At 48.4% G+C, this 23,323-nt stretch overlaps 1 protein-coding gene across 1 annotated transcript; it reads right to left on the reverse strand.

The window, feature by feature from the left end:
• Window positions 1-17,942, reverse strand: KPNA7 (karyopherin subunit alpha 7). Its single transcript, XM_044433656.1, has 10 exons — window positions 17,877-17,942; window positions 14,479-14,613; window positions 12,894-12,979; window positions 11,624-11,892; window positions 11,025-11,107; window positions 10,100-10,363; window positions 8,666-8,899; window positions 6,732-6,914; window positions 5,083-5,232; window positions 1-252 (listed from the first exon to the last, which is right to left on the reverse strand). Exons 1-10 carry the CDS (start codon window positions 17,940-17,942, stop codon window positions 1-3), a joined length of 1,722 nt encoding a protein of 573 aa, XP_044289591.1.
• Between the last annotated feature and the right edge of the window lie 5,381 nt (window positions 17,943-23,323).

Genomic DNA, 23,323 nt, shown 5'->3' on the forward strand with positions numbered 1-23,323 from the left:
TCAGAGGACGGTCGCTCGATTGCAAGCCGGCGGGGCCACCTTCTCTAGCAACTGGCGTTTAGCCTCCACAGGAGCTTTCGGCTGCGAAGAATCTTTCAGATAAATGTGCCAACGGTTTATACTGCAAGGCGAGCTGATGGCTTCAACAGCTCTCAAAGGGGTGAGGATGAGGGCCACGAAGGACACCTGGTGCCCTTCCCACACATGTCCCTGGCCCAGGCCATCAACACCGCCTCCATCAGCCCTTGATGACTGAGAGGGAGGGGGCCAGGCGTGATGCCTGCCCACCCAGCTGCACCGGCTCTCCTGCAAGTGCCTCTCCCCTGGGGGCGGGCTTCTTGCAATTTTGTGCAGCCAGCAAGGCAAGAGAAGCACTTGGAGGGGTCCCTGGGATTGTCCTCCCCTTGGCCGTGGCAGCTGACCCTCCCTCCTGCATAACCAAGTTCAGAGCTAACACGCCACTGACTTGCCATGCGTTGCCTTAGACATGCCTTGAAAGGGGGGTTCGGGAATTCAGGACAGACAAGGCTATGGCTGTGCCAGTTGCTAGACAACGAGAGCCTTGCCTTTGCCTTCTGCTTCTGGACTTCCCCAAGGCATCTGTTCCTCTGTGCACCCCTCTTCCTGCCTCTTCCCTTTTTCCTTGTGTGTCGTCCCTCTTCTGATCGTAAGCCCGCAAGCAGGGACTGTCTCCTTTAATTGATTCTGTGTAAGCTGCTCCAGGAGCCTTTTTGTCTGTGGAGTGGCATAATGAAATACTTAAAATAAAAATAAACGAATCATGCTGGCTACTGTCAGAAACAGAAATCCCGTCTCAACGATGGACTTCCAGTCTCATTTAGCAAGGGACGTCTTATGAGAAATGGATTGCTAGATTGTTTTGCTCAGCTAAAATTGTCATTTTCAAACTGTGTTCCAGAGAGGCAAGGGGTTATTCCAGGGCATCTCGTTGGGACCGTACGGCATCATGTCGTGGGCAAGCATCTTTAAAAAAAAAAATACTTCTGCAAATTAGAGATGTCAGAGAGATTTGCAGCGGAGTCAAATGAATTTAGATTTCTATGAATCCAACCAAAGGACCCACTTTTTCTGAATCACACAGACCATCTTTTTGACTTTTGGGGCTTTTGTGCCAATTCACATCAGTGTGAGTGCGTTTTTGTGCTAATGCAAACAAGCACATCTGGGCTAGTGCGGATTAGCATAAGTAGAGCACAATTTGGTTAACGAGTGCAATTCCATCAATGAGCAGGCAACCAGACAAAGGGAACGTGTCAGTCTTTGAAGTGGTCTGGATGGATTTCCCAAAATCCAAGCAACAAATCTGGGGGTCTCCCTGAGCCCACAGACTCCCCCTCCTCGTGCATGGATGGTACCCCTTTTGGCTACTTTGGGATCTGCCAGAGGACAGCCTTGCTCTTAGCACGTGGGAGGGGAGCAAGCATTTTGTAAGATGCCGGCCAATTCTGGGTTCCTTTACAGTGGTGGCACATCCTCTGAACAAAACAGAAAGCCTTTGAATTCTTTCTTGCTTAGGCGTTTCTGCAAGGAGGTGCTGGAGAAGCACCAGCAGGGGCTGAGGTTCAAGGGTCGGAATCTCACAGGTGCCACATCCCTGTCATGCGGCTTCCTGCATCTCTCCCGGGCACTGAGGATGACAGCCTGAAGCACAGGAGAAGGGGAAGGCCAGGCCAAGAATAAAGGGAAATGCAAATTTACCTGCATACCTCTAGACCTGGGGGCCATAGGCCATCTCCTCACCTGACAGGTAAGATGGCCACAATGACACATCCTGGAGGGCACCTGGATTAGTCAATGGCTAAGATCTTGTGGCACCTTAAAAATGACCCAATTTATTTCTGCATAAGCTGTCGAGATCTGGAAGAAATGGCCAGAAGAGCTTTGCTCATCTTGAAAGTGCACAGGTCACCTGCTTGCTTTAGCATGCACGAAGCGGCCAGCAAGCCACGTTACAGCACTTTGGAAAATGGTCATTGCTTGGCATTTTAGGCACAACATCTCTTTAAGCTGTGCGCACGTCGCCTGTGCCGTTCTCCTCTCACCGCTGCCTAAATAGAAGGATGAGTTCAAGGCATTGGGCTAAGCTGAAAGGCTGGATGGTGCCAGAGCCCCCACCAGTTCCATGCACAGAAGCTGGCCAGACTAGAACCTGAATCTTCCTCCAAGACTTGGGGCAAGAGCGCACCCTCTGCTTTACCTGGGGTCAGGATGGGACAGGACCCAAAGCATCCGCAGCTCTTTGCTCCAAGCCTCAGGGCTGCTCCCCACCCCACCCCACCCCACCCTCTGTTAGAAGCAAGTCTCACTGCGCAATTATGAAAGTGCCTTGGGCGCCTCCCAAGAGGCAGGAAATAAATGCAACGGAACGACGGCTCCTCAGAGCTGATCTGAAATTGAATTCCGCCACCAGGATCCAGCGGCCCTGCTCTGAAAAGCCCGTGTGTGTTTGAAGCAGGGGTGTATAATGGCGCCTGGCCGGAGACGCTTGCCAAGTCTAGCTTGCTGACCTCGGGGATGGAAGAGGACACTATCCTGTAAGCAGCGCAGGGGCACCATTCCACTAACGCAGCAGCTTCCGCACAAGGAACAGGATCAGGTGCTGCCTGGCCCTTCCTCTCGGGAGCAGAATGTCCCACTGCCTCTGCCTTTCCTCCTTTTCCACAGCAGTCAATAGGACAGAAAACAGGGACCTGCTCATGCCCTAGAAATTCACAATACTTTATAGTTAACCACAGAACTGCTGATTCAATCCTCAGACGGGGCTTCTCCTCTGGTGCTTCGATCATTGCGCCAAATGTGCCACCCATCACCAAATCTGCAAGGCGGGTCAGGCCTCCCCTTTCACCAGTGGTAGAACCTGCTGCTTCATCTCAAAAGGGTTCATCTCTTTCTTGGTTGTCTTCTGGATTCAAGGATTTCAGATTCAAGTCTTCAGGGCAGAAAGAAATACAAGAATAACTCAACTTATCTCCACCATAGATGCACCATAGGATCTATCACACTTTAACGGCCAAGTGTACCCCCTGCAGTGAATCCGGGGATGAGCAGTTGGCGAGGAGCTGCCCATGGCTTGCTTACTTCCAGTGTCAGAGACAGTATACTGGGGAGCCGTCGCAGTCCTGTGGCAGGTTTCCCATAGGCATCTAGTTAGCCACTGTGCAGACAGAAGGATGGACCAGATGTAGCCTTGGTCTCATCCAGCTGGACGCGCCTCCCATCCTAAGCATCTGTCTGGTTCATCAGATGCTTTAAGGACATCACAGTGCATCCAATGCAGCAGATGGTCCCCCCAAAAGCATATGCCAGAACCAACTGGTGGGACTCTGCACTGCACGCGTGTCATTCTCAGGGCATGAGTTGCTGGGGGACACGGGAGGGGGACGCGGTGCACCACACTCCAGTCCCACTTGTAGGGTGGTGCCGTTGGGGCATCCGATTGGCCCCATGGAAGCAGAAAGCTGGCCTGGAGAGGGCTTTGCTGTGACCCCACATGGCTCGGGCAGGTTTCTCCCTTGCAGGAGCCAAGCGCCCCTTGAAGAACGAGGGAGGCTTAAATAGGGAGCAGAGAGATGGCCACACCAACAGGGGACACGGCAGGGTTCCAGTCCCTGCGGTTAACAAGCTGTGATTTCTTCAGTGCTACCAGGACAGGTCCAGGTGCAAGTCAAATCATCACTTGGGAGCAAGAGCTGTACTTTGTTTTGAAACCGCTCGTGTGGTTTGTCGTGGCAGGCATCACTGAGGCCTTCCCCATCGCACAGAGACAGGGAGCCATCTTAGCTTAAGGACTGACAAGGAATTATAATTTCTTGTGCATTTTCACACAGAGAAATAGAAAGTCTGCCTGCTGCTCAGTTGGGGCATCTTTAGTAGACCCGAAAATATTGATGGAGCTGATTAAACCCATCAAAAGTAAAAGTGCAGCAAGGTAGAGTCTAATATGCTGCAAGGTAGAGTCTAATGCAGCGTAGAGTCAGTGCAGCGTAGGGCCACAAGGTTGGTGGCCAGTTTGCAGGGGATACCGTATAGGCAAGACTGAGGAACTGGGTCTCTTCAGCCTGAAGAAGAGACTCAGAGGGGATCTGTTGGCAACATACAGGTACGTGAGGGGATGTCACATGGAGGTGGGTAGAGACCGGTTCTCCCCTGCAGAGGAGGGCAGGACGTGCTCCAACAGAGCAAAGCTCAGGGAACCCAGGTTCAATTTGAATGCCAGGAAGCACTTCCTGACAGTCAGGACCCCGAGGGTGTGGAATGGGCTTCCACGAGAGGTCGTTGAGGCCCCCTCGGTGCGGGTGTTCAAGGATAGGCTGGACGTGCACATGGTGGGCATGTCGTGAGCAGAGCCGGCTGGTGCCGGAGGACGGACTAGATGGCCCGGGAGGACCCTTCTGACTCGCTCTGTTTCTATGTTTCTAATATGTAGCCTGCCGGCACGTTTAGGCATGTAATCCCAGTGCAAGCTTAGAACAGCAGCAGCAGCAGCGGCCCAAATTCCCAGCATCCCTCAACTAGCTCAGCCAGCTGGGGAATGCTGGGAGTTGTATGCCTGGTCAGGAAAAGTTGTCTTACATCAGATCATGACCTAAACTACATCAGAAACCTGGCAAGGCCCGTTCTACCTTGAGTTGGGTACTCAGGATGGATATCACACGGCAAGGCAAATAGAATATGACAACTGTCACAGGAAGAGTTCAGCCAGGGTCCGAAGGCTAACAACATTGGGGTTTTTCCAGGCAAGACTCCATGTGCCATTATCCTGTGTCATCATGGGATTTTATGAGGCCATCTCGACAACATTTCCGTGCCGCTGCTTCTGTATTTTTTCTTCCAAGGGGAAATCCATCAAGGAAGCAAGATAGTGTAACTTCCCAGTGCCTCTTGCTCCATAACACTAGCCTTCCAAGCCCTCAGGAAGCACCCTTCATTCCAACTGCTTCTCTCCCTGAGAAAGGAATTCCCTAGCCTAGAAGCTGCTAGTTCTCTTCTCTGGGACTTCTGCAAAGAGACAGCCAGACTCACATGGGTGGGCTATGGAGTCTAGTGCTCACAGTTTCTTACCTCGCCAGAAAAATATTTCTCTATGAGACCCAGCGCAGCTTTGTAGACCAGGGTGTTCTCATGGGTCTGCAGGGCTTCAATCTTCTCCAGGCCATCAAGCTCTTCCACCAGAAGACACAGCTTTTCTGTCTCCCCTAACTTCTCAGCTGACTGGTTGGAGTGAAAAGATAAGCCATGGTCGGACCTACAGAATCCACCGAGTCCTTGGGCCATCCATTCATTTCCTGCTTGCATACAGAGGTGATTCTAACAAAACCAATGTCTGCTACTTCTTTTATTTTAATGGCACAGTCCAAAGAGAGGGAACCAACCTCTGTGAAGAAGTTTGATGAGGAACGCTCCTTCGCTGCCTGCCTGACCAGCTTCCAAGGCCATTGGTTGAAGTACTCTAGGGGGTTTTGTGTGGACCTGGGCCCCATCTGGCAGAGATTTTGCAAACCACCTGTGTCTACAAAACTCCCCACCTGCTGAGGTCATACGGGGACCAATGTGACTCAGTTTTTGGCATCTGCCAAAGACACTTGTATTTAAGTACCATTTTCTTGAATGACCAGCCCAGATTTTCTTAGGACCATTTGAACTTAAAATGGATTTGTGTTTTGATTTTTCTCCCCTGAGACCTTGCTGTACACAGCTTAGGAAACTTCTATACAACTAGAGCAGCTTATACATTTTATAACTAAAAGGAATACAGTTAAGTGTATGGCCTGAAGGCAAGTCAGAGTGAACATCCTGGTTGGTCCTTGGGCAAAGCTGAGCAAACCTGGGCTCCTTTCAGCCCTGGGACACAGTCGTAGCTCAGTAGCAGAGCACCTGCTCTGCATGAGGAAGGATCCAGGTGTGCTACCCCAGGGAGGGAAGCTGCCCAGCCCTGGACAGCCCTCCAACAGATGGGCAGATGGTCTGATTCTGGATAGAGCAGCTGGCTGGCTGGCTGGCTTTCTCTCTCTCTCTGTTTCCTTAGAACGGTGTAGAGTGGAGCTCTCCTCCTCTCTGCCTACTACAGCTCTCACAAAAGAGCAAGGGCAGAAGAAAAATTAATTCAGCTCACTTCTTGCGCAAACGTTGCTAGGGTTGGACTTCCAAACCATGATGAGATTGAATCAATTATCCTTCAAAAATGGCATTTTCCTGAATTTTGGAAAGGTGTTCTCCAATCAAATGTTCATCAAATGTATGTGTTATAACACTCAAATGTACATTATGTTAGAATTCCTTGCAAAAATGTGTGCATTAAGCAAAAAAGGCATGCAAACATGCCTGTATGAGGGCATATATGCAAATACAAATGTGCAGATGAAGTCTAAAAAGTCTCAGTACTTGGGATGAACCAAGTTTAGGCTGACAAATCGAGAAAGGGAAAGAAACTGAAATGCACAGATTCATCCATCCCTAGTGCAGAGACAGAAGGAAAGAGAAATTCTTCTCTCTCTGCTGCACAGAGTCCTGAGGCCACTCAGGCTTTCTCTGGCTGACATTTACATAATTTTTAAAATGATAATGTAATTATGATAATCGCTTAATCACCATGCCTAGTTCATTCTCCAACAGTAGCTTCCCAGAAGTTCATTCATACAGCAAATGCATTCAGATTGGTAACCTCCCCAGTCTGCTAAGGGAAGCAGTAAGATACACGCACTACACCTTACCTGGAAGATGTTCGAGAGGCTATCCAGAATCATAAAGATGGTTTTGCCATCTTTGATAGACAGCAAATTCAGCAGAGGCTTCAAAGTGCCTGCCTGGACCATCTCCACCACTTGCTCGACGGTGCCTCCAGTGGTGAGGTTGGTAACTGCCCAGATGGCCTCCTTCTGCGCCTTGAAGTCTCCCTGTAGAAAACAGCACCTGATATACCATCATCCGGATGCCACACGGGTGCATTCAGGTTTTGTACCCCAGAGGGACTGTCAGGTTCCATCATCCACTCATGGATGGAATCGGGAGGGACAGGCGTTTCATCCCGCTTGCACGACTCTGCACAAGCACTAGCCTGTACTTGCACAGATATGCATTTTTTAAATTAAATTTCTACCTGCCCATTAGCCAAATTGACTCTGGGAAGGAGCACTTTGTGCAAATCCCCCTCCAAGAAGCACAAACAGAACAGTCAGCAAGTCTGTGAAAACCTTATGCAGGTAAGGATGAGAATCAGCAAATTTTCCTCACTTGGCTCCCCTGACTCTAGCTTGCTTTTTCTCTGCCCCAAGTCCAGCTCGAGCCGAGTGTTTGCGTGGGCATCTATTTATATTTAAAACTTCTGTAGACCGTCCCATTACGGGGTGATTTAACAATAAAATGTAAGAAAAGAAAAAATTAAAACACAGCATCCTAAAATTTAGCAATGTAAAACCCCACTTAAAACAGGTCTTCAAACATAGGGAAAATAGAAAGGTTTTGGCCTAGTGCTGAAAAGAATAAAATGATGGCGCCAGGCGAACCCCTCTGGGGAGCGAATTCCACAATCGGGGCGCCACCACAGAGAAGGCCCTTCTCTGGGTAGTCACCCTCCTAATCTCCTTTAGGGAGGGCACCCGGAGAAGGGTCTCTGCCCCAGATCTTAAGGGATGGGTGGGCACATATGCAAGGAGATGCTCCTTCAGGTAACCAGGCATCCAACAGGAAGTGAGTCCAACTGTTGCCTACAAGCACAAGCAGAGTTCTGCTTCTCCACACTAGACCAGCCAGCTTGGTGTACTCGGCAGAACAGTGATCCAGTGCAACAGAGGGCTCACTTTGTGTTCCTGAGCATCTGTGGGGTTTGAAGCTCAGCTTGGCTCACTGTTTTAGCCAGGGCTGAATGTGGGAAAGAAGCCAGTGAACACAAAAAAACTGGATTCCAGGTGGATCAGTCTGCAGGAAGCTACAGTCATTGTTGTTTAGTTGCAAAGTTGTGCCCAACCCATCACGACCCCATGGACAACATTCCTCCAGGCTCTCCTGCCCTCCACCATCCCTCACTCGGAGTCCACCCTAGCCCACACCCACCGCCCCAGTGACCCCATCCAGCCCCCTCGTCCTCTGCCGTCCCCTCCTCCTTTCGCTGTCAATCGTTCCCAGCATCAGGGGCTTCTCCAGGGAGCTACATTCACAGGAATTGGCAATAGAGCCCAATCAGCTTGGGTGTTCCCTACACTCCTAGTGACACAACACAGCAGCACCCTGTAGCGATTGGAGTGACGCCCTTGCCCCTCAAAATCCTGCCACAATGCACAGACCCCCAAGGTTCCTCCAAGAAGTGCCACAAGCACGCTTATTGCAGGCATGAAATATCTGCACGACATGGGTTCATCACGACCTACTGAGCAAGGCACTAAGCACCCTGGCTCGGGCTCCAGAGCTTCTAACAGGCATCGCTCCCCCCTCCCCGCACACGACACACTTCCAAGGACACCTCAGTGGCCACAAGGACTAGAAACCCTTTTGCAGTGGAGAAAGGAGATTCCCCACCCACCCAAACAGCAGCTGTTTCCTGCAACGCGCCGCCAGCGGCAAGCCACAAACCTGACCCGCAGCCAGAGAGCTGCGCTGCAGGACGCCGAACGCAAAAGCCAATCGGATGCCCAGCAGTGCAGGAGGGTACCTTGTCCAGGAGTTCCACCAGCGGGGGCAGCAGCCCGCAGGTGATGAGCTGCTGTATCTGGCTGCACGGCCCGGCGGCGATGTTGCTCAGGGCCCACGCCGCCTCCTTCTGCACGGTGGCCTTGCGGTGGCGCAGGAGCTGTGGCAGGACCGCCAGCATGCCCGCGTCGATGGCCTTCTGCGTTTGCTCATCTGTCCCGGTGACGACGTTGCCCATGGCACGCAGGGCCGGGGTCTGAAACAGGAGAGCCATTAGCAAAGCTGGGAGGACTCGAGAAATACGCTCTACACCCAATATCGCTATTCAGTGAAAAGTTACGTAAATAAATATATCAGAGCTGCAGGTCTGACACCCTGTTGGGAAAGCCTGGCGTAGTAATTGCAGTGCGTGGTTATTGTTGGGATCAAGGAGGATGGTCTTGGGAACGCATTCCCACAGATTGCTGGCTGCAATCCAGATGCTGATTGGGAGTCCAAAAACGAAGCACATTCCAGTGAGAATGCAGAGGACGGGATGGCTCAATATCCTGGGATGCAGGAGCAGGAGGAGGGATCGTCTCAGGGCAGGCGGTCCCTGGGAATGCCCAAGTCACACAGCGGGCAGGAGGGCTCCAAGGATGAGAAATGTTCTGATACAGGCCAGGGCCCTGCTATCCAGCCTGCGGCACAGCATCCGCGGAGAGAGGAGGCCCGTTCGAATGCGGAGAGGCGGTGTGTCCGCCTTCAGAAAGCCCCTCAAGGGGATGGGACATGCTGCTAAGGAGAGGTCCTGGAGGTAAACACCAGACTGGGTGCAACAGACTGTGCATGCCCAGAGATCCATTCTGCGTGATTTGTTCTTGGGAGCAATAAAGAAAGTTTTGCAAGGGAAACTGTCTGTGGCTTTTGACTGCTTGAAGGAGGAACCTCGGCTCGTGACAGCGATGACTGGGGAAAGGTGGGTTCAAGCCAGCCGCTCACCCGTGAGGCCCACTGGCAGCCTTTGCCAGGTCTTGGGGCAAGCATGTCCCTCACGGAGCAGTTGCTAGGATAACATGGGTGGGTGGAGGACCCTGACTTCAGGTGGAATGGCTTCTAGGAAAGGTGGGATAAGAAAGGGGGAAAATGGGAAGGAAGAATGAAGCCACCCATGACTCCAGCCATCCGTGCTCCACTGTGTGGCTTGGAGCATCTTTGAGGACCTTACCAACGCATGAAACAGGCAAGCGTCCTTCAGGATCTCCAATGCCAACTTTAAACCCAAAGGAACAGCTCCACTGAATGGAAAAAGGAGGGGGTTTTACAGACTGAGCCCCGAAACCCAAAAGGAACATCCAGTGTCCCATGCAACAAACACAAACAGTGACATCAGCCCCGGCATGTTTAATAGCCATCTTCTGTAGTGGTCAAGATGCATTTGTGCAGAATTGCTTTCCCTAAATAGGTGTGTGCTTACCAGAATAGGCAACTCTGGACTGGTCATGAGCTTCACCAGCTGTGGTAGGATCCCCAACTCAACCACAATCTGGATGCGATCGTTGGACCCATCGGTCAGGTAGGAGATGGCCCAGCAGGCATCGGAAAGGATGTCCTTATCCTCGTGCTGCAGGAGGCAGGTCAACGCAGGCAGCATCTGCTTCACCGCCCCCAGGGGTGGATACGGGTTTTTGTTTCTGCAGAGGTTGGACAGTGCCCAGGTGATGTTCCTCAGGAAACCAGTCTGAAAGCAGATTATATGTTCAAGCAAGGGGAGAACCTGGATCTCCAGAACCCTGAAGGCCAACACACTAACCTTCTCACCACACAGGCTGGGAACCCAGCATGGCCTGGAAAGCTATAAATGTTCCTTCTGGCCCTAGATCAACCATTCCAGATCCTCAAGTTGCTATCACCACAGACCAAAACCAGGTTTGTGTTATGCCAGTTCCTAGATGACTGGACCTAAAGGATGCCATTTACTTCTCTTAATTGGCTTATCATAACTTAGCATCCAGTTAGTCTTAGCTCCCTTTTTGAGGAGACTACAAGGAATCAGAATTGGAAGAGTCAAAATTGTAGCTTGTGGATTTTATTAGCCATCGCTTTTCCTCAGGTTAAAGCGATGGACCCACCCCATCTATCCAGAGACATAAAAGGTGAACATCTTCCAGGCTTGCCTCCCGCAACAGTGGATCCAAAAATGTTTTCCCTCACCAATTCTTAGCACAAGATCAGAATTGAATCCACCAAGAATGATTTTTGCTGTGTGCTTTCTTGGAAGTGAGCTAACCAGCTATGGATAGCTAAAGGGCAGTGAACTTGTAGCTGAAGTACTCAAGTACTTCCTCAGTACTGAAAATTTTGTTTGGAAATGCTGAATCACGGACAAATGCGCAACTGACCGGGGTGGATGGTGCCACCAGAGACAGAAGTGGAGGGATCACGTTAAAGTTGATCAAGGTGTCTCGGTACATGGGGCCGTCACCTGTAGAACATGAACATTTCACATGGCTATCGGACACTCTTTCGTAGGGAATGTATCATCCATGGGCATGTCTACGGGATTTGCACACCATCTTTCTGCCAAAAAGTAGCAGCCAAAGCACTTACGGGCATAATTAAAATTAAAGCAGTTTAAGTCCATCAACATGTATGTGTGTATCATATGGCGTGCACACATCATACTTCAATGAAAAAACAGACATAAAAATAACATTTAAAATATGTATATCCTGTCCTATATGCAAAATGCCTCAGGATGGCTTACAAGAACCAAAACAAGCAAAAACAATTAACAGTTAAGAATGTGCGTGAAACCAACAGAAACATATCACCAGTAAGAACAAAGTCAAAAACAAAATCAAAATGCAACGGTGAGTAATATAATAGATAAAATATAAAACTGAATGTATTATAAATACTATATTTACATACTACTATATAATGCAGCTGGCGCCTGTCCCCGGGCCAGCTGTCCATCCCCCGCCATCCCGCCACTCACCGGCGATGTTGCCCAGTGCCCAAACCGCCTGCTCGCAGATGTGCATGTGGGGGGAGGACAGGAGGACGATCAGGCCCTGGACGCCGTTGGCCTCCACGACGGCTCTGGTCTGGTCGGACGTCCCCGAAGCGACGTTCGTGAGGGCCCAGGCAGCCTCGAACTGCAAGTTGGGCGCGTCGTGGTGGTACAAGAAGTCCACCAGTCTGCGGATGATCCCGGCTTCGATGACTTCATTGATGGGCGGATTCTTCTGCTTGGACAGCAGCTTCCTGGCGGAAAACACAGGTATGATAGCCTTGACGGGCTGCCTTGGGGCAGGGTTGAGCCTCGTTCAGCCCAAGGGCCTGATCCTGTTGGAGGAAAGCTTTTGTGGGCCCTCCCTCTCGCGAGAGTGAAGCCCAAAGCAAGCTGGACGGGACCAAATATGACCGGCCCATTATATGGTCAATATTATAATACTATCCTAGTCAGTATTACCCATGGTTGGTCTTAAATTCTTGTAAACCACAGAGCCTATGGGAATGGGTCGGGGTTTGTGTAATATTTATATTGGATTGTTATATATAATATGTTAAATATAAGAAAAATAAATATAATACATAATTATACAAAATACAATTTAAATATATATTTAAATTTTAAATATTTAAATTTCATTCATTTATTTATTTACATACATATATTTATAGGCACCCTATAATTGCCAAAGCCTTCCTTGGCAGCTTACAATGCATAAAGCATACTAACAGAGTAAAAACACATTAAAAACCAATTAAAGCATAATGAATTCAACATCTATAAAATCAATTAAAAAGGGCCACAGCATACAGGCTAAATGTTAAAAAAAATCCTAAAAAGCTTTGTCTTTGTCTGGAGCCAAAAGGAAAATAGAGATGGTGCCAGGCAAATTTCCCTAGGGAGGGAGTTCCAGAGATGGGGAACAGAGAAAGAGAGAAATAAATATTAAATAATCAAAATAAATGAATATTCTAACTCAGAGCTCTTACAATGGATTTTTGACACAGTGGGCTTTCAAAACTGGCCTTCTGCCCATCAGAAGTGGCAGCAGTGGGGGGAAGGTTTTTGGTGGCTGGCTTTTCTAAGAAGCGCCACTGATGGGGCCCAACGTAACCCCCATCTTCCAGAGGCATCCCAGGGCCCTCCATGGTCGGCCAGCCAGCCAGCCGTTTTTCCCCATTTCCCAGTGAGGCGCTACACCCAGCAGGAGAGTCTCCAGAGGCAGAGCTCTGGGGCTTCCCTTTCAGCGTACCTGACGGATTGAGCTGCCTTCAGCTGGAGACACGGGTCCTCCGACTTGATCGCTTCAACAATTTCCTCTAAAGAGAGTTGCGCAGCCTGCAGCGGGAACAGCGAGGAGCTGATGAACCTACGATGGCCGAGAAATGGCAGCGTACGCCATTTCCGGCCACGACACCGGCCTGGTACCCACAGCTGCTCCCTGCCGAATTACTCTGGGAACATGTTTTGCAGACTCTGGAATAATCTCTTTATCTGCCTGGCGAGGGACAAAGAGAATTCGGTTCCCTGCTTGCTATTGCAACAGTTCCAGTCCCTACCTACTCCAACAGAAAAACGTAAAGCTGTACCAGACTATGGGCTGGCTTATAAAGTGGCTGCAGACATCACTAGTCACCACAGCCTGGCCACTGCGGGCTGGGACTCCATCTGGGCTGCAGCCTCTCCTGCTGAAGTGCTACCATGAGGCCAATTACAGGCGAGAGGAAGAGAGGTCGCCTCCTTGGACTACAGGCCCATGCGGTGATTAGAAAAACCCTGAGCACCATCACAAAATGGCTGCCACAGGAGGCCTGCCAAAGGACAAGACACCGACGCAAAAGGCTGAGTGCAGGCCGGTCCTCAACACAGACCGACTTGGAATCCAGCCTTCGACATCACCAGAAATGGAATTGCAGGAGCCCCAACGGCTGGTGTGTTCAGGTGGAGGGGCACCTGGTGGACACCAGAAAGGTGCCTGGAGGCACCTTAGTGCTCATGAGCTCCATGCTGGTGTTGGGAAAACTCAGCTAAACCCTGAAAGAACAGAGCTGCTTGTGCGTCTTTGTGCTCTAAAATGCTTGCACCCCTTTCTCAGGAAGCACCCAATAATTCCAAGCCGGGTTACTGTTGGGCATTTGCTGTTAGTTTTAGAAGTGGGGCCTGGTGGCTTCCCCAAGAAGCTGCCAAGGCTGCTGTTTTGCCGATCAGTAAGAACTGGTCAGGCTGCCAGGTTAACAGCATCACCACCACCCTCATTTGCATGCCAAGACTCACAATAATCCCAGGATCATGAAGTTAATACCCTGCAATCAAAGGCCATTGTGTTGCGCCCGCTCTGCAGAGCTCTCACCTTCTGTGCGCCCCGTGTTTCGCCATCAACTGCCCAACTGCTGGGCCCATGCGACTCAGAAACTATAAAACACTCTGTATATGTTCTAAAAGCTTGTAGCTGGCGGTGCAGACCACTCCCGGTCACACGCTGTCGTAAGTAACTGCAGGGGGCCTGGGTGATCTTTCAATAAAACTGCGGAGGTTCGAGGCGAAAGGGGTCTTTCCTGACCGAACCCGGTTTTCTGTTGCAGCTGCCATCGAGGCTTTCCTGACACTGGGAACCCCTATATCACCCAACACCTGATCGGCTTAAGGTGGGTGCCGGGAAGCTCTTGAAGCATCTTGTTTGGAGTCCAGCCTTTCCCAACTCCAAAGGTTTTAGACCTCACCTCCCAACAGTATGGCCAACAGTCAGGAATCCTGGAAGTTGTAGTCCGAAACACCTGAAAAGGACCAAGCTGGGGAATGGAGGAAGAGAACATTCTTGCAAGAACCCGTGAACATACCCCGTTCTTCTGTTCTTTCTCTGGGGAGAGCTGGTTTTCTGGGGTGAGAGAGATGTTCCTTCGCTTCAGGATCTGCTCATCTTTCCTAGCCTTGCGAAGTTCGACTCCAGCTTCTATCCTTTGCCTCCTCATTTCCTGCAAAGGGGGGACAGTGAAGGACCATGCTGTAGTCAAGAAACTCCGAATATTACAGTCAGGTGGGGGGAGCTCTCCTGCTATGCTACAAATCAAGACGGCATCCTGAAATGTTCCTTGTACACCCTCACGGCCCTTAAGACCTGCAGGAGAAGCCCTGCTCTGGAACCCTCTCTAAGGTCATCAACTCAGAGTAGGGCCTTCTCTGCTGTGGCGCCCAGACTCAGGAATGTACTCCTCAGAAAGGTACACCTGGTGCCGAGTTTACACTCTTTTTGGCACCAGGCCAGAACCTTTTTATTTAAACAGTATTTTAAAATTTAACAGCTTTTAACCTTTAGTTGCTCTGTTGCTTTGTGATTTGTTTTGGTTTTATTATTATTAGAAATTGTTTTAATTGTTCTTTTAAATATTGTAAGCTGTCCTGAGACTTTGAATAATAGGACGGCATACAAAAGCTTTTAATAAATAAAGATGCCGCCTCCAACATTTCCAGAGGGGCAAGGTGGAGCTTTCCGTTGAAAAATCAGGAATTATAATGTGTCTGCCACACTACTGAGGGCATCACATGCTGGGGGGGGGGGGAATTGGTTTGCAGCATCTCCAACATCCACAATCCACAGATGTGGCATCTTTCCCCCCTCCTTTTAATGGACACGAGCAGCAGAGAATCTAGTTACCTGCATGCAGGTGTTTTTGTTGGTATCACCTTGGAAGTGTGCAAATACTGCCCGTTGGCTTCATCCCAGAACAGATCTGTGTTCTTTATTCTTTTACTGAGAACACTGCTCTTTGTCTGCCCTGTACTACACAAATACAGCACCCACCCACAAAGAATTTCCCTTCATGTTCCACAGTTGAGATACCTGGGGGAGACCAAAAGCATTCATTTGAAATATGGAAACATGAAATAATGAAATGCTTATCCTTCACCTCACAGGCCTAAGAGAACTGTTCAATTCAAGACTTAGAAAAGGCATTTCTATATGGAACGATTCTAGACATGTAGGCATGATCACAGTGGCTTGCCCTCCATTCTGCCCCGCAGCCCTCAGTCATTACACAGCTTTTGGGAGCGGAATACAAAAACAATGCAGCTGCGAAAAAACACCCCTTGGAACACTGTTGGCAGGACCATCCTGGTGCTTGTCATCCGGAGCAAAAGCTCAGGAAGTTCTGACATCAGACATCCACACCCATGGATGCTCACGCCATTCCAGCACTACCTGAACTATGAACAGGAGGAAAGCACCAGGAGTACAGCAAGTTATGACATGGGGAATCCCTGTAAAATCCGATGAGCAAAGCATCTCAAAGCCTCATCTGGACACAGGGCAGAAGTAGAACCAGTCATTTTTATCTGCTAGGATCCAGTTTCATGCAATGCCCAGGAGAAGCTCTGACTCAAAGTGGGTGGGTGTTATTCAGAAACATCCCAACTTCTGTTAGTAGAAAGCCAGGCAGAACCATTGTTTGCTGGAACTTGTAGCAGAAACAGTAGAATTGGCTACTGAGCACCAAATGCATCTGCTTGGGGTATTTAAATAATGCAAGCTTCTAGCTCTCATGGCTGTGATGCTGTGATATGGGCTTTCCAAATCTCAACTGGAAATTGGAGTTTGTTACTCCAGTACATCTGTTTAGATTCAGTTTAGCATGCTTCTTGGACAAATATTTAGTAAACCTAAAAAGTAGTAACAATGTATTGATTAGGTTCAGACAACACAATAACAATGTCATTGAACTCTGGGGTATTGTGTTGGTCTAACCCAGCCAAGATAACAAACCATGGTGAACAACCAGCAGTTTGTTACACAAAAAAGCGTGGATTCTTTGGATGGCTTGTTACTTCCAACAAGTAACCCATGTTTCAACAACCAACTGCATTCCAACAATAACCCACTCTCAGCACTTCACTGAGAGTTGTGTTGTCTGAACGCAGTCACTGTACCAGTAAGTAGTCAATTGGTCTCCCCCAAGCCATGGCCAATAGTTGCATCAGAATACTTGATGGGGAAAAAGAATACACAGGGTGGTTTAAGTGGTACACTGAAAAAAAATCAAAGCTTTCCTTGGAAATATTAATAGGATTGCTTGTAAATATTTTAAGACATGACAACTCAGCATCTCACACTTCCCTTATGTTTAGATTTAAATAAAAAGGCAGCACTGAAAACTGGCAGTAAACTATAGTTTTTTAGCCCTTCAGGCATGTTATGCACAGAAATAGATATCCTAGAGATAAAAATGTTAATTCAAATGTTGATTGTAGATTTAACAACCCTGCATCAGTTGAGTCAACCAGTTTGATGAGTGTTACAGCCCTTCAATATATCACTAATTAATTCTATGAAACAATTTGTTGCTAAGAGAGGAAAAATATAGCCATGGAAAAAGCCTCTGCTTCAGACAGGAACTTCAAGGACAGCAGATTGTCTGGCACGGCTTTCCTCAACCTGGCACCTGCCTTTTATTGTAAGAAATAAAGCATGTCAGCTCCATGGGGGAGCCCCCCAAAAAGACAACCAGGGTGGGGTGGTGGCTAGGATGCAGGACTGGGGCTTGGGAGACTGGGGTTCTGCCCCCAAGCTATGAAGTTCAAGGATGATTTTGAGCCAGTTACTTTCTCAGCCTAGCCTACCTCACAGGGTTGTTTTTTTGATAACATGGAACTATGCAAGCCAGCTTGGGCTTTGCACCAGAGGAAAAGGGGCAGATTTATTAAATACAAAGTAGCATTCCATTTATTTATTTAAAACTTTTCTATACCATCCCATACTTGAAAGTCTTAGGATGGTTTACAGCAAATTAGTCTAAAAAAATAAAAATAAGAACAATTGCCCAGCATCCAATGTTAAAATAGAACCCACCACTAAAATAAGTTAATTAAAATACTGGGAGAATAAAAAGGTTTTTGACAAAAGGATAGAAGCATTGGTACCAGGCGAACCTCTCTGGTAGTAGCAATAATCTTAAACTGTGCTTTCTGTAGCAAGAGAACACCGACCATCATTCCAGGGGCTGGGGAACCTAAAGCCAGGTGGGACAGGTAACACATGCCTATTTTGGAGATGATCACATGAGAATTCTTGCTGCTACATCACAAGGCAACATCGGTTGCTAGCCCTGCCTGGATTTGTAGAACTGGAGTGGTGAATTTAATCTCAGATAGTGGGCTTGTGCCTTTACTCCTTTAGCCACTTGCACTGAATTAATTTGGTACCCCATCAAAAACTCTCCAGTGTTAGTATCCACACGCTTACCGCAAGGTCTTTGCCTTTGTTTTTAAATTTCTTCATCCGTTCTTCTTGCTCATTTTTGGTAGGCATTCTCTTCACAGCTGCTCAGACAGCAGACAAGTTGCTGGGCAGGTGTGGCCCTTCACTCCTAAGCAATCAGACACGTCACACCTGAGTTCAGTTATAGTGCTCTCATCTGCCCCCTCCTCTCTTGCCGTCTTAATTAGAGGCAGGCTTGCCAGAAATTAATACTGTAACTGGAAGTGGGAGAGCTTGTTTTGCTGGTTTCACAGAACTACAATCATCGGAATAGGTGATTGTTTTTTCCTCCAGAAAAAACAGCACTGAGGATGTCCAGCATCCACAGAATGCCGTTTACTGGTGGGAAAGAACGGGATGGAGGATCCTACATTCCTTTCCGCTCTCCTCCTTTCTAGGAAACAAATCAACCCTATAGAGCAGTCTCAAACTCAACCTTGCATGGCTCTTTTAAATCCAGAAACATTAAGTCTTCACTCAAATGTTGCCAGACAAAAGATTGGTAGCTTTAATTGAAGGTCAGAGTGTGGCTTTGCTTGCTAAACTTGCAAGGCAGAGTGTAAAGACACAGAATTATAGGAAAAGCTTTCACCAGCCTGCAGGTTTAAATTCAGTGTCTCTCTGGCCTTAGAAAGATTTAAAACAATGCTTGGAGTGGAAAAGACAAATGTTAAGGGGAAAAAAAAGTACTTGTTTCCAGTTAAAGCAACATTTACAGTAAATATTTATATTCCACTCTTCTTGCTTCCAAGCTGTTTTCAAGCCACTTACAAACATTGAAAAGGAGCAGTCATTTAAAAACACACAAACATAAGCAAAGAGGCCAAGGGGGACCAAAACAGTGACATCCATGGAAAAGAAATGATTTTTTTTTAATGTAGTGCTTCTCTGGAGTATTCCCCACTGAATTCAGTAGGAGCAAGCACACCTTGAACTCTTAAAGGACCAAGAAAAAAAGATTCTAAAATTAAAGCAAACCCCAATTTCCCAAGTAGCTAGTAATCTCAGTGTAAGAACATCTGATAGGGATAAGGAGGAAAAATAACCTCCAAGGGCTGGACCCACATATTTTGTTAAAGACCAGCATCAGCCCTGTTTGCTCATTTCATTTTTGCCCACCCAGCAAACAACATTCTCCGACAAGATTAAAAAACTTGCCACACAAGCAGTCAAAAACATAAAGCACAAGGTGACTATCAAAATGAACAAAATACAATACAAACCAACGAACAGCCCAGAAATAGACAAAAAGCACCACTGCAGTCCATGTGCATTCACATCCAAAGCCAGTCAAGTTATTTGGGGAACTGAGACAAAAAAATTACTAAGTTTTTTCTCATCCCTGGCAAGAGAAAAAAAAAGGGGGGGGGAAACCCTGAATATTATCAAATTTAATTGCTCGCAATTAAGCTACTCCTTCACGACACTTCAGATCTAGCAATTAATAGTAGAGCCAGGCTTGGATCCAGCTAAAGGGACGTACGAAAGAGAAGGAGCACTTCTAAAGTTACATCGAACCCTCCTGCTCGCTTGGTTCGCGGGCAACCCGTCCGACGCTTAAATCTCCCGGGAAATGCGCCGCGGCCCGCCCCCGCCCTCCCATTGGTGCGCCCGGCACGCAGCCCCGCCCCCTCGAGGACGCCCGCGTTCGATTCTCCCCGGGAGCTGCCGCGGGCACGTGTCGCGCCGAACCCGCGGGGATTCCGCACGTGGGGATCGTTAGGAACGGCGGCAAACGCTGCCAGGGGACGAGCCATGCAGGAAGGAGAGGCGCGGGCGGTTGCAGGATGGATGTACCGAGCAGGATGCCTAGCGACCTGAGGGTGTTTCCTCAGAAGCCAACCCCTCCTCATAAGGATTATGCAACCCCGCTGAGTGTGCATAAAGATTATTTGTAGTGACCCCTGGTGTGTTTGTTCAGACGTTAAGCCATCCTGCGATTGAAGGGGTGGTCCAGTTTACAGGTAAAGAAGGAAGAGATAGGCCTTGAAAGTATGAACTTTGTAGGATCTGTGAGTTAAGTTAAAAAGGTAGGCTGCAGAATAACCTGCTGCAAATTAATTGGAGTTCTTAAGGCAATAGTAGCAATCCCAATGCTCTTACCAGAACTCGGGGTGGGGGGGAGCAGGAAATAAGCAAAAAGCTATGTCATGCCCTCCCTCTGTTGCTGATACAACAGAGACAGTGCTTTTTTTGTCATAGAATGCACTGGAATGGACTTCCGGCACCTTTTTTCGACAGATTTCCAAGTTTTTAAAGTAACTTGAAAATTTGATGTTTGGTCCACGTGGATTTGAATCGCCCTGTCGAGCGTAGCAGGTCGGCGGTAAAATCATTGAAACGATGCATGCGGGCTGCTTGTGTGTCGAGTCCGATGCGTGCGTACTTCGTCCGCGCTGGTTGTGATGACACTGCTCGGCTTGTGATTGGTTGTGTGGTCGCGCGCTGAGTGCTTACTGTGGGCGGCGACCGTGATGTTTTGTTACACAACTGACGTGTGTGGGTGTGTGTACAGCGATTGACTATGTGCGAAAGATAAATAATTTCATGAGTTCCAGCACCCTTTTTCTTACAAAAAAAGCACTGAACAGAGATAATCAATGCCCCGAGCTTGCTTTCAGGAAGTGCCCACAAACAGCACCATGGTGTGGCAGAGGGCATTGTTGTGGGGGTCAACTTGTTTTGGGCAAGTTCCGGGCGCCAAATGAGAGATTCGGGTCTGCAGCCACGGGGGTTGACTTCCCGAGACAGCCTTTGTTTCCAAGTCATGGGGCTGAGCACCCACGCTCTCAAAAGTTAGGCGTCGTGGGGGTCTTCTCAGAAAGAAAAAAAAGTCAAGCATAGAAATTGCCCAGGAAGTTCCAGGCCTTTTCTTCCCGGCATGCCTGAGGCCACCTCTCCTTCCGCCAGGGAACCTGTAAATAGAAGCCTGGGAAGGTTCTTCCCTTGTTTGGGCCATGACGGACTAGCGCTCCGGCGGGAATACGCTGGACCAGCCCAGGCGACAGCTGGGAATGAGGCAGAACCCTGACATGCTGAATCCGCGTTTCTATATAGCTGTTTAGTGACTAATAGAATCGCCCGCCGCACATGCACCCCTCTTTATCCAGAGCTTAATATAATTCTGTGACACGCAGGCCCCGTCTCTCATGTCACGGAAGGAGGGCTTTTTCCTGCCCGTTAGCGCTGCTAATTAGCTGCAGCCGGGAAGAGCGTAATGGACCTTGACTGCAAGGAAGTGCCAGCTAATCTTTCTTCCCAGGCTCATCAGAAGTGAGTGACAGGAATGGCTGTGAGAAGAGAACGTGGCAGAAGGCGCTGCGAGAACCTCGGAGCACATCATCCGAGGGTCCTCTCCAGGCGGCTCCGAGTCAGGAGTCAGGGGCGAAGGTTTTCCTGGACTGGCCCACTGTGTGCTGGGCGCACATGCAGGTTGGATGTTCCAGCGCAGAGCAAAATTCCGACCTCCCCCCAAATAGGCGAGTCCTATTTTGAGAAACAGCCCAAGCGTACTTTCCCCTACGTGCGACACACTCGTTTTCACAGCACGGGGAGAGTATGACGTGGAGAGGCTTTCAAGCATGCAGCCCCCCTTTCTTGGAGTCTGAAATGGAAGAGTCCAGGAGAAGTTCTACCAGCTGGTTTTCCAGAATGCGTAAATTCTGGCCATCCATCTCTGCCTGGCTGACCTTGGGTTCTCTTCTGCTTTCCTCCAGTGTGTGGAATGAGGATAATTTGATAGTTAATGTTTTAAACATATATTTTGGTGGGGTTTTTAATGAGTTTTTCAACATTTTAGTTGCAATGCTATACACATTTGCTTGGAGTTAAGCCTTATTCAACTTGCTGGGGCTTAGTTCTGAGTAGACTGATGCAGGATTGTGTGGTTCTGCCGTGCTTTGAGGGAGGCAGGCCTCCTGGCTTGTGACGGCAAAAGCTTTCCTTGAGCTGGCGTCCTTCAGCTATGCTGGACTACAATTTCCATCCTCCCCAGCCATATGAGGTAGTGCTGGCTTGGAATGGAGGAGGCAGTTGTCCGACATATCGGGGGGGGGGGGACGATGACCAAGAAGGCTGGCATGAGCCTTTATGAATGAGACCTCATTTTAGAGGTTAGAGCAGTTGATCTGAGCGCTCATCTTCATCTAATCCAGTGGACTGAATTTGTTGGCCTTCAAAGAGACCAAAGATTCTTTGACGATTTTATTAATAAATCAAGAACACTTTGGATTAGCTAAAAGCAGGGATGGGGAACCCGAGACCTCCTGATGTTGTTGAGCTCCAGTCCCTATTGGCTCTCACCAGCATCACCAGTGGTTGAGAAGGATGGGACGTGTAGTCAAATGACATCAGCAGGGGGCACATGGTCCCCACCTGAATGAAAGGGCACTTTCTGATCAACAAGTCCCTGCTTTCAATTTTGAGAATCTGCAACAGGCAAACAGAATCTCGGAAGAGGTTCCCTTTGCTTGTGCATGGCAAAGAATATTCCTTTGCTTGTGCATGGCAAAGAATTACTGCTCCGAGGTGGTGCAAATCCAATGGAATCGAAAGTTATTGAGGGTGGTTTCTGGCAGAGGGATCCTAGCACCAAGACCTGGAAGACATTGTGTGTCTATTCCACCTTTTTTGTTTAACAGATTTTCTATGGTAAAGAAAAAAATGGGAGTAGCAGCGATGATGCAAAAGGGGCCAAATTCTGGGAATAAGCCAGAACAAGGGCTTGAATATAACCTTGTTCGGAAGGACCCAAACCCAGTCTGGATCCATCTCCAAGTTTTGCTTTGCTGCTGCTATCTGTTTGCACACAGGTGAATTCATGCAAATTGGCTGCACCGCTTCATTAGCTAAAACTCAGGTAATTAAGTGAAGAACATGGATTTAGTCTGTCATCAGCTCTAATTCTTATTTATATTATGCCATCAGTGTGAATGATGTTGATGAAACATTAGCAGAGGAGAAATAAACACACTTGCAAGTCTCTGCTCTGACCAGGTTAGCATCTAGAATTAGACATAGCAGAGTTCTTGTTCTGAGGGTAGCATTATTATTAATAATAATTAATAATAATTCCTAGAATGGAGAGAAGCACAACATACTTGCCTGCCATAGAAGCACTGAAGTTGGCAACCCTGTCAGGAGGAAGAAATAGCTAGCTAGCGAGCCAAATTAAGTGCCGCAAATATTACTGAACATAGCGATTCAAATCCAGTTGTGTAAGAGCAAAGCACCAAGAACCCAGACCTGGCTGGACTGATCCATCACTTCGCTTTCTCCCACATTTGAACTGATTAAATCTCATTTTATTCCATTCATGGAGACATTTGCAACTTTGGAGAGGATCTTGAAAGAATGAACCAAACAAATTTCACATCCATCCCTAGCTGGGGTTGGGTTGGGAAGTGATACACAATGTCCCAACATGCATCCCA

This window comes from Varanus komodoensis, unplaced genomic scaffold (genome assembly GCF_004798865.1).
Source record: "Varanus komodoensis strain SLA01 unplaced genomic scaffold, ASM479886v1 scaffold26, whole genome shotgun sequence".
Taxonomy (NCBI): domain Eukaryota; kingdom Metazoa; phylum Chordata; class Lepidosauria; order Squamata; family Varanidae; genus Varanus; species Varanus komodoensis.

Coding starts and splice junctions, on each gene's coding strand:
- KPNA7 (XM_044433656.1), bottom strand. CDS start 17,942: ATGCCTACCAAAAATGAGCAAGAAGAACGGATGAAGAAATTTAAAAAC. Junction 8,900..10,099: donor GTCCAGAGTTGCCTATTCTG/GTAAGCACACAC, acceptor CTCCTGTTTCAG/ACCCCGGCCCTGCGTGCCAT. Junction 6,915..8,665: donor TGGTGGAACTCCTGGACAAG/GTACCCTCCTGC, acceptor TGTTTTCTACAG/GGAGACTTCAAGGCGCAGAA.